At 57.3% G+C, this 11,557-nt stretch overlaps 1 protein-coding gene across 1 annotated transcript in view; it reads left to right on the top strand.

Annotated features, from left to right (window-relative positions):
* Positions 1-2,762: 2,762 nt before the first annotated feature.
* The window catches only part of NALF2 (NALCN channel auxiliary factor 2), a 28,989-nt gene continuing 20,194 nt past the window's right edge, over positions 2,763-11,557 (top strand). Inside the window, exon 1 of the mRNA XM_059384945.1 lies at positions 2,763-3,775. Coding sequence (XP_059240928.1) covers positions 2,930-3,775 — 846 coding nt within the window. The 5' untranslated portion in view covers positions 2,763-2,929. The remainder of the gene's footprint in view (positions 3,776-11,557) is intronic.

Raw genomic sequence — 11,557 nt, 5'->3', positions numbered from 1 at the left:
GTGTGCAAAGTTGTCTTTGAGGGAAGCTGGCAGAGCTGATCTGTCCTTTCCTTTATGGGAGGAAAACCTCCCCTTCTTCCCATTCATAAATATCCTCATTGCACTGGGTTGCAACTTCTTTAAAATATCTACATCCCTAATTCAACTATGAGCATTTCAAGGGTGGGGTCATGCCTACCTAGTCCCCTTCAGTCTCCCACCTAGTCCCCAGAATAGTATTTGGAACATAATGAATGAATAGGCCTCTCAAATGCCTGACAGATTTTTTCCTTGTCTCATAACCCTCTACTCCCTTCCCCCACAAGCTCTCACCACCAATACATCCAAACTGTACACTGTGGCCTCAGAACTATACAGGGCTCCTCCTTGTCCCTGAAATATTCACCTGCATTCTTCCTAAGTGGAACGCCCTTCCCATCCCCCACCCAAATCCTGATATTTCTTTAAGAACCAGCTCAAATTTTCACTCTTCCAGAAACCATTCATTCACCCACCTCAGCCCACCCTGAGTAGTGCTAATGATTCCCACCCATCTCATTTAGCCCTTGGCATACCCTCGTGTTACTCAGGGGAAAACCAAGACTCAGAGAAAGAAGGGACTCTCAAGGACACATGCTATGCTCAGTAGTAGAACTATTGCTTGAACCCAAGTCTCCAGCCCATGAATCCTCCCACTAGCCAACTTTCATGCTTTTCCTCCTATAGACTACAATTTCCTTTTAAGGCAGGACTGTGTCTTCCACCCCTTCATTTTTCTGGGGCTTTCCTGGAGTGTTAAGAGAGCTCTAGAGCCAGACTGCCTGGGTTTCTGCCGTGGCTTCATCAGTTACCAGCTCTGGGGCCTTAGGCAACTTAACCACTCTAAACCTCAGCTTCCTCATACATAAATGAAGATAACACTAGTGCCTATCTCATAAGATTGTTGTGAAGATTAAATGAAATAATGCTTGTAAGGTACCTAGAGCAGTAACCTAGTACCTAGTATATGCTCAATAAAGGCAATTTTCTTTATTGCTGTTAGTCTTAATATTAACACATTTTTACTGGTAATGGTTGATTTAAAATTTGAATGGAAGAGTTACCGGGAGTGGGAGGGAGTGAGGAACGGAAGTAGACAACAGGACCAGTCCGAGATTTGGTGGAATCCAAACAAGGTTAGTGGCGTGGCAGGACATTTGTATGTCTGAGTTCCTAGTGCCATGTGACTCTGTAAGGGCCCAAGCACATGGTTCCATCCGGGCGGCGCAGCTTCCCTAACTCTCTCTCAGCTATTCTCAGCAGCCTGTAGGGGGAGCCAGGAAGCTAGGAAGGGGGAGAGGCTGCTGTAAATCTTACTAAGGGCAGAAACGACACCCTAATCTCTACTACCCATCCTTAGCCCACCGTCTTGCCCCCTCCAGGGAGCTCTCTGAGCCCCGTCCTCTGCGGTAGCCGAGCTGGGAGCTGTCCTTCAGCACCAGGGGCCGCCTTGGCCTCGGACAGGGCAGTGAGGGCGACTGCTGAGTTAGGGACACGGGACTGGTCCGATCCGCAGCCGGCTCCAGCATCGCCTAGTCACGGGGACGGAGGAGGCGACCCAGGGAGGCAGCGAGACGCTAAGGAGAAGCCTCCTGCCTCCTGCCACCAAGAATCACCCTCAGAAGTCCCCTAGCCCTCAAGGGGGAGCGAGAGGCCGCCCTGGGGAGGGAGGCGGGCGCCCAGGTGGGCGGGGGAGGGAGAGCTCCGGGGCCTGGGACTCAGCGTGTGGCGTGTGCACGCGGGGAGCGGGCGGATGAACAGAGGCGCTGAAGTGAATGGAGTTGGGGGTGGACTGGAAACATCCCCAAACAGCACAGGCGGCGGCCGGCGGGGGGTGGTGGCGGGGGGGGGGGGTGGGGGGGCGGCGAGTCCTGAGGCGCAGGCGCAGTCGGGGCCCCAGTCCCGCTCCCTCCTCCTCTCAGTGCCTCTTTCTCCGCCCCGCTCCCCCCCAAACACACTCGCACACGGGCTCTCAAGGTGTTCTCCGCACAGCGGAAGATGGCGACAGACTGAGGGGGCATGGCCAGCGGGAGCCACGGGGCCGTGCGGCTCGGCGGCCGCCACATTGGTGCTAACGGGAGACGGAAGCGAGAGGCGCACTAAGTGAAGCCCCGTGTCGCCGTCCGGCGCCTGTGGCGCTGCCGGGAGCCAGGTGGCCCGCCCGAGCCGGAACTCCGGGAGCAGCAGGCTCGGAGCCGGAGCGGAGCCGGAGCGGAGCCGGCCCGGGACCGGCCCGGGCGAAAGGCCAGAGCACGAGCGAAGCCCGAAGGGCCGGGCAGTGGGCCGGCCGGCGGGCCTAGGAGGGCGCGAGCGAAGCAGGGAGCGGCGCGGAGCAGGCAGCAGGCGGGCGGGCTGACTGGCGGGCGGGAGCGGCGCGGCGCGGGGCGAGCGAGCGGAGCGCGGTGGCCGGGCCCGCACGGCGGCGCTGAGGGGCGCAGAGCTGCGCCGAGCCGAGACGGCCAGAACAGAGTGCGAGCCGGGCGGCCACCGGCGCGGAGTGGAGTGGCGCGGAGCGGAGGGCAGCTGAGGGGCCCGACACTATGAGGAGTGCGGCGCTGCCGCCGCAGCCGCCACCGCCCCAGTGCCCCGCACCGCCCCCCGCCGGGACGCCGGGCAGTGCCTAGCGGGCCGGGCGGCGGCGCCCTGGCTGCGAGAGAGGGAGCGCGGGAGGAGCGCGGGAGGAGCGCGGGGACGGCAGGAGAGCACCCCGCGACTCTGGCCTGAGCGATGCCCCGGGGCCGGCCGGCCGGCCTGCCTCACCATGCAGCCACCGAGGTAGAGCCTGGACGGCGCTGAGGAGCGCGGAGCGGCGCGCAGCCCGCTCGCCCGCTGGTGACGGCCGTCCGGCCTCGCGCCTGCCTGACCTCTCCAGCCCGGACGCCCCCCCCGACATATTTCCGGGGGCGCTTGGATGTGGCCCGGGAAAGACGCCGCCGCGCTGACTATCTGCTGCTGCTGCTGCTGCTGGGCTCCCAGGCCGAGCGACAAACCTTGCGCTGACTCTGAGCGGGCGCAGCGATGGCGACTGTCCCTGGCGTCCCTGCTCTTCTTCACCGTGCTGCTCGCTGACCATCTGTGGCTGTGCGCGGGGGCCCGGCCTCGGGCCAGGGAGCTGAGCAGCGCCATGCAGCCGCCCTGGGGGACCGGCCGGGAGCGGCAGCCGATGCCTCCTCGCGCGGTGCTGCCCCTTCCGCCGCCACCGCCGCCCGGCGAGCCCAGCGCGTCCCCGGGCACCTGCGGCCCCCAATACAGCAACCTGACCAAAGCCACCCCCGCTGCCGGTCCCAGGCCGGACTGCGGTGGCGTCCCAGAGCCCACAGGGCTGGACGCAGCTTGCACCAAATTGCAATCTTTGCAGAGACTTTTTGAACCGACTACCCCGGCCCCCCCACTGCGGCCCCCTGACTCCCCTTCCCGTTCCCCGGCCGAGTTCCCCTCCGCCAAAAAAAACTTGCTCAAAGGCCACTTTCGGAACTTCACTCTCTCCTTTTGCGACACCTACACGGTCTGGGACTTGCTGCTGGGCATGGACCGCCCCGACAGCCTGGACTGCAGCCTGGACACCTTGCTGGGGGACCTGCTGGCCGTGGTGGCCAGCCCGGGCTCCGGGGCCTGGGAGGTGTGTAACAACTGTATCGAGGCGTACCAGCGGCTCGACCGACATGCTCAGGAAAAATATGACGAGTTCGACCTCGTGCTGCATAAATACTTACAGGCAGAAGAGTACTCAATCCGGTCCTGCACGAAAGGCTGTAAGGTAGGGACTGGCGTCCGCGGGCAAAGCACCTCCCTCGGCGGTGGGAGCGGTGGCGGTGGGAGCGGTGGCAGTGGGATCCAGAGACAAAAGGAGGTTTCCCCCCACCCTCTATACACCTCACCTCCTCCCATCACCCCCACCGTTCACAGTAGGGCAGAGTGCTACCCTGGGACCCTTCCCAGAGAGGGGTGCCTCAGAGATTCAGGTCAAACCACCTGGCCAACTTCTATCAACCCCAGGTTTTGGGCCCCTTCGGACTGGGGCTTCCTGGTGCCCCGCCCCTGCACTAGGAGGGAGGGGTCAGGGACAAAGGGGTGGAAAGAGGGATCTGGCAACCCCCAGCTTCCCTCCGCAGCCAGCTGGGCCCCTTCCTTTCCGAGGAGCCAGCATTGAATGTCCTGGGTCTAGTGACTGGTGCAGGGGGAAGGCCGAAGTGGGGAAGGAAAAATATTTGGCAGACTAACCCTCACCCTCATCACTGGCCCCTGCCAGTGGGTGAGAGGAGAGGCATTCCTGTTGGTGGGGCACTTGGCTCTGTTGACCTTATATGACCTGAGGTGGAGACCAGGGGTGCCTGTCTTCTCCCAAGGAGGGAACCTGCCAGCTCCTCTTCCCCAATAAGAGCTGGGGAACAGGGCGCAGTGGCTCGTGGGAGGGCCACTGGGGGTTGCTGCATTACAAAACTCCCAGTGCCTTCCCAGCACACTGGGGCACCAGTGGAGGGAAAGCTGGCTGTCTGGCTGCTGGGTACAGGCATTCAGAGGAGTGGGGAGGCCACTGCAGGATGGGCCTGCCTAGGGCAGAGCTGGGTATGGAGGAACTTCTTGACCCTCGGCAGGGTCATTCTGGACAATAGGTGCATGGCGACTGTAAACATTTGGGATGTGTTGCTACTGCTCTGCTTGCTCAGCTTGGCCCAGGTGGCCTGCCTTTGGGAGAAAAGAGAAACGCAAGGTCAAAGGGTCAAGTGCTGAGGAGACCAGGTGGGGTGGTAGCCTCACTCATCCTGGAGCTAAGGGCTGAGAGCTGGAGAGGAAGACAATGACTCCTAGCCTAGCTTGTCTCCTTCTGAGGCCTTGGGGAGGGGCAGAAAGTGCCCCTTTCCAACTAATGTGCCCGCTGTGGACTTCTTCAGGGTGCCATGCTCCTGGTGAGCTCCTTAAGGATTTGGGCAGGGGGTTGGGGAGGAAAGGGGTAGCTCCTTGCTCCTGACTTCACTTTCTCATTCTCCTTTTTCCTGTTCTCGTAACCTAGCAGTCTCCCTCCCGCCTCCCTCAGCCTCAGCTGACTCACTGCCTCACTCACACTACCAAATGAGATATTCCACTTCTTAAAGGTGTACAGACGGATAGACAAACACACACTGCTATACACCACCACCGCCACCCCAGGCAAAGTCATGTGGGGATAGAGAGAGGTCGTCACACCCACAAACAGTGCCAGAGAGGCAGACACCCTGTCACACACACACATTATCTCTCTCTGATGCCAGAGTCACACAGGCAGGCGAGGCAGAAGAACTGTCACATGAAGAAGGACACATTTTGTCATAGAGACAGACACACACACCCTTGATGTCAGTCACAGATACACACTCAGTGAGAACAGAGGGATGTGGTCCACGGCCTATGTATAAAGGATCTCGCTCTCTGTGGCCCTCCCTCCAGTCCCCGGGCCCTGATCATTTTCCTTCCCTTCGGCCACCAGCATGATTGAGAGACCACAAAACTTTCCCATGGGTTCCCCCCACCCCCGTTGTAGTCGGCTGCAGGCTCCGTCTAATACCACACTCAATAATCATCCCCTGTATTAATTATTTTTACCAAGCGCTTTGATGGAGGAGAAAGACAAACTGATGTCTTGGATTCAGGAGGCCTTATCACCTCTACCACTTGTTAGTGGTGTGACCTTGGGCACATCACTTCACTTCCCTAAGCTTCCATTTCCTCATTTGTAACATGGGACCCATGATCCTGGCTCTGCCCACATCCCGAGTCCTTTGTGAGATTTCAGTGGGAAGAGATAGCTGATAGATAGCATTTTGCAGTAATAATATGACACCTGACGTTGACATTATGCTTAGGGTTGTAACCTCTGTCAGAGATCTGACGAGATCACAACTGTCCAGGGAGGGTGGCAATACCAGTGCCATTATCCCCATTTTACAGATGAGGAAACTGAGGTGCAGGGGGATCAAGCAGTTTGCCCTGAGGCCGCTGAGCCAAAGAGCGGGAGTGCCAGGCTTCCAACCAGTGTGTTCTGCAGAGGAGCAGAGGCCTACTTTTGCCATAGCCTCCCATCAAGTTCCCCATGGCTAGGGCCGTCCCTGCTCTGCTTTGTCTCCTTGCCACGGTTGCTGTCACTGTCACTCTTTTGCTCTCCCTCTCAAGTGAACTCTGCCTGCTCTTTTGCTGCCAGCTGTGCTGGGAGAAGGGCAGTGCCTGCTTTCTCCTGGTGTCTCCCAGTCCTCTCTGGCACCCACTCCCTCTGCCGAGGCCTAGACCCACAGGACTCTGGATTCCAGCTGTATTATGGGCACAGAGGGGAAAGGAAGCCCTGCTCTGCTCCTAGCTGCAGCCCTTCTCCCTTCACCCCACCTCTATCCCAGTACTCTTTGCCCATTCCCATACCTGCCCCCAGGCTCCAAGCCCTTTCCTGTTTAGCCTCTACCCTAGAGGGGATCCCTTGGAGATGACACCTCATCCACAAAGCTTCCCCCCACCACCTGGTGGAGAGCCCATAGCCCAGGCCAGGATGAGGAGTCTTCCTCTATTTCTGGAAACCAAGCTTGGAGCCTCTGCTCCAGGCCCAGGTGACCCCCAGCCCTGAGGCCCTGTCCTAAGTGTCTCAGTCAGATCTTTCCTGGGCAGCTCCAGAAACCCTGTTATCTCCCTCAGCAGTGTCTGTCCCTGTTTCGGCCATGCGGGGCCCCACAAATCATATACCTGTCCTCACTGCTGCCTGTGACACCTCCCAATTTAGTACCAGCTGCAACATTTCCTTAATGTGAGACTTACTTCCTCTCGCACAGCAGGGTATGTTAAGTTAGGCTGGCCAATGCCCATCCCCACCCTGGCCTCCTGCAACCGCAGGCCACCCCCAGCCCTTCTCTCCCTGTGCATACAACCCCCAAGCCCTCACCCCCCCCTCCCCTTGGCCCTCCCTTCCAGCCCTGCCGGAGAGCCACCTCCCCCCCCCACTCCCCACCCCCGCCCCCACACACAGCTCTCCATCCTCTCAGCCCTGCTGCACCCCTGCCTGGTTCCCATCCCCTCTTCCCCCACCTCTGCCCCTCTCTGGCTCCAAATTTAGGACAGTGTGACTAAGGGAGTGGTGGAAACGAAAACAAAACACTGCCTTCTCTCATGGTTCTGATCCGAGAAGGGATAAAAGACCAAGAGAAGGATAGTTCGCTCTCTTACCGGCCATCGGGCCACAGAAGTAAAGGTTGATACCGAGAAAGGATGTGATCATTCTACTCTGTTCTAGACAGACCCAAACCCACATGTCCATTTCATTCTGGATCTCATACTGAACAGGTGGGGAGGAGGCTGGAACCCAGGTTCTCCTGGACAGAGTGGAAGGAGCTGTTTCACCAGGAGAAAAGACGACTCAGGAAGGTGTGGTCTCTGACTTCAAACCGCAGGAGAGTTGTCATGGTGCAGAAGAAGCAGGTCCTGCTGAGCCCCATAGGGACTTCGTAGTTCTAAAGTCCTGGGGTCAGACCCAGCTCTTTTATCTGTCCCTTGCCGTGTGACCTTGAGCTAGGTCCTTTGACTCTCTGAGCCTCACTTTGCTCATCTGTAAACTGGAGCTAATTCATCATACGAGCCCTGTGAGGTCATTATTACTGACAAGTCTACACAGGACCTAGGCCTGGCACATCGAAGTGGCTCAGTTAGCAGCTTTTTCTCTTCCAAAGAGGGAACAGACTGCCCTGGGAGGAAGTGAGCTCCTGCTCTCTGCAAATGTCTTGGTCTGACTCAGGCAGACCCTTGGAGGAAATGCTGTGGAGACGACTCTCACTCCGGGTTATGGGAGGAGCTGGTCACCTCTGAGGACTGCTTCAGCACAGGGTTTAGGCCCATGAGCAGAGCCTGCTCCCTGAACAGCGGCACTGGATGGGAGGGGGCGGTGAGGGGGCTGACACCTCCACACAGAGGAGGGGGGACTGCCAGCAGAGCCAGTGCCTTGCCTTCTGCCCGTACCCGTTGGGGCCTTGCTCTTCCTCCACTCCGGCTGGCAGCTGTTTCTGCCTCGCTGCCTTCCTTTCTCCTCCCACCTACCACAGCCTTCCTGCCAAGCAGGACTCCTGGGCTAACACTGATGCTGAGAGCCGGCAGCTCAGGTCACTGGGCAAAGGGCGGATGCTCTAAGTTGGCAGTGATCCCTATTGCCACCCAAGCTCACAGGCCGGGAGTTGAGCCCCACAGTTGGATTCCTGACCCAGGGTTCTCAGGGGCAAAGAGGGTGCCCTGGGCCATGCTGGGGCTGGGGCAGGGGTGGGGGTGGGGAGGAAGTGGGAGGCAGTCAAGACGTGGCCACCTGGGAACCATGGCAAAGCCTCCCCTGGGGAGGAGCCTTTAAATCCACAGAATTTCATTGCCCAGGAATGTGAGCATTGGGCTTCTGGGACGAGACTGGTGCAGAGAAGAGGCAATGTGTGTAGCTCAGCCAAGGACACAGTGGATTAAATGTGGGAGGGGAAAGTGACCTCATGCTGCCCATACGTCTCCAGACCACCTCACCCCCATCCTGACCCACCCCTACCCCCCATAGTCTTGCCAAATTTTAGCCCACGCCCAACACCTCCCATCCACATACCAGTGACCCCACAACATTTCCTATCTCTTCTTAGAAGATCCCCCAGACCCTTCCCAAACCACACCCCACACCTCACTTGCTGATCCTCACCTCTACACTCCTCCAACTCCCATTTCTCCCAACAGTTACCTCCAGCCCCTCGTCCCATCTCCCATCCCACCCCACTGCCCTCATCACCAACCTCTACCACACACCCCTCCCAACCTTCACCCCATGTCTTTCCATTCTTCTGGCCTCTCCCCAAGCCCCCCAACCCTGCACTGTTCCTCTCGCCCTTGATAACCTCCATGTCCCCTCACTCTTTGCATCTCTCACAACCCATCCACACTTCACCTCCCTTATCCCCATGCCTTCTCCTGCCTCCCCTTCTGTCTTCTGGTCCCCTCTTCTTTCCCCTCCCTCCCTCCACCCCCTTTTCTGCTTTCTACTGTTTCCCCTCCCTGCTCAGGGTAGACATGTGTATGTGTGCCGGTACACACACTTAGACACAGACACTCACATGGACACACAGTCTTCTTCATGGCTACTTCCCATCCTTTCCACAGGCTGGTGCCTGACTACTATAGTCACCATAGCAACGGGAACCTCCAGGAAGGATACACTGGTATCTCCTGAAGGTGGGGGTGGGGGGAGTTAGGTGGAGGAAGGGAGCCCAGCAGCCTCCCACCTAGTCTCATGGTCTGGCTGGAAGAGTCTGCTAAACACAGTGGAGGCAGTGAAGATGGGGGTGAGGAAAAGGAAGACAGTGGGCGGGGCTTACAATAAAGGAGGGTCAGAGATCTCTGAACACCTCAAGAGCCCAAGAGGGTGCTTCTAAGTCCTATGGGGGCATGTAGTCTCCTCCCTACGCTCTGGTACCTCATGGAAGGGGCACCCCCGCCCTTTCGTGTGTAGGTGGGGATGTATGTAGGAGGACATCTCAGGCTCAAGGGTGGGAGTTTGCCCTAGAAAATCTTCTCCCTCTGGGTGGTTCTTTTGTGTTCCCGCCCTCTGAGGCTGTTAACTTGCTTTGTGGCTGTGCAGACCTGATATCAGACCTGTCCCCCACCCCCGCCTTAGCTGGAGTCTCGGCCACATGCGGACTCCAGCTGTAGGTGTTTGTCTGGAAAGCAGAGGGGCATCTGCTGAGGGGTCTAGACTAATTCAGGCTGCCAGAAGCACCATTGTCCAATGCTGACCTGGGAGGTCTCAGGGGAATGGGTATGTTGTGTTCCTGCGGTTACAGACACTTAGACTAGAGTGTATGTGGGTGGCCAGGAATGCCGGATCAGACTTCTCTCCTTAAGCATGAAGGAGGTTCAGAAAAGCTTGAATTTTTGACACCTTGAGCCAGGGAGGTGCTTAGAGGGGAGTGCAAGGGCACAGGCGAGCTGCAGCTGGCCCCGGGGAGGGAAGGAGTTGCTACAGAGTGAAAAGGGCTGCCAGGACCAAAGCTCTTGCTCAAATGGATCCTGGAGAAGGGAGCTGGAACTTGGGTCACAGGTCTCTGCACTAGAAGGCTAGGCAGATGGGCGCCAAAGAAGAAAGGGGGGGAAAAGGGAAAGGGGGAAAGAAAACTGCAAGCTTTTGAAAGCCTACAAGATGACAGGGGCTTTCTTTTTGTCCATAGACTCACCTCAATCCAATCATCCCAGCAGGTAGCAACTATCATTATACCCACTTTGCAAAGGAGACAGCTGAGGCTCAGTGAGGGCAAATGACCCACCCATGACACATAGCCAAAAGGTAGGAGGACTGCAATACAAAATCAGGTCTGTCCTTTCACTGGAGCACACATGTACAAAGAAAATGTTAATGATCTCCTCCAGCTGTCAGAAGCAGTGCCCAGCTGGCTACTGATAAACTAGACTGCAAGGCCACCCTAACCACAGAGGAGGTCTAACAAGGCCTCCTGGCAGCATGGGCCCCCCTGGAGTGGTTGAGGTGAAAAGTGGGGACCCACCAGCATCCTCTTTGTTCAGCACCTCAGTCTCTTATCCTTGAGACCCAGCGACAGTCACTGGTATCGTCCTGGGAGAGTGACAGAGGATAGGCACCAGGAAGGGAGGTGTTTGGTCCCTCCTCTTTCTGCAGGCTCTACACAAGAGATGGGAGGAGCCAGGCTCCCCCTGCCTGGAGAGAAGGAACTGTACTATTGGAGGCCTCATCTGCTGGAAGGACCAACCAGTACAAGAGGGGAGGAGGTCCTCCTAGGTAGGCCTACTGCAGGCCCGAGCCCCACCCAACACCTGCTGGGAGAACTGGTCATGGAAACAGTGAAACCTTGTCACCCCAGAGCATGCTGACACCTGTCCTGAGCTTTGGACACCCACTTCCCATGCCAGTGTTTCAATGAGCCCTGGCCTGGGATGGCTAGGCTTCTCTTGGGAGTAGAAGGAAGTGCCAGCTCACCAAGTTCTGCCTGCCTGCTTGCCGAGGGACATGGCATGGTGGTGGGCCTTCCCATTATTTCCTAGAAGTTTATTTGGTTATTCGGATAGCCTGGTGACCTAGCAGATCTGTGGAAGACAAATGTGTCTGCTTAGTGTTCGACTCAACTAGAACTTCCAAACGAGTCAGCCCTCCAGAATTGGAGAACACCCTTGTTTTCCAATTACAAAAAAAAAAAAAAAAAAAAAAGTCGTTGAGAAATTCTGGAAAATAGAAGTATAACAGGGAAAAGGTCCCAGAGACACTCTTAATGTTATAGTGTATTTCCTTCTAATATGTCTTTTTGTGGCATGTGTAGAGACATACATTCTTTTAAAGATTTTATTTATTTCAGAAAGAGAGAAACAGAGAGAGTGAGCATGGGGGAAAGGTAGAAGGAGAGAGAGGGAGAGAGAGAATCCCAAGCAGGCTCCCTGCCGGGCACGGAGCCGGATGTGGGGGCTCCATCCCAGGACCCCGAGACCACAACCTGAGCCAAAATCAAGAGTTAAATGCTAACCAACTGATCAACGATCGCGTATGCCGTCT

The sequence above is a fragment of the Mustela nigripes genome, chromosome X (assembly GCF_022355385.1).
Source record: "Mustela nigripes isolate SB6536 chromosome X, MUSNIG.SB6536, whole genome shotgun sequence".
Taxonomy (NCBI): domain Eukaryota; kingdom Metazoa; phylum Chordata; class Mammalia; order Carnivora; family Mustelidae; genus Mustela; species Mustela nigripes.
Note: the sequence above shows the minus strand (reverse complement) of the source record. Positions and strands in the feature narration are given on the sequence as shown.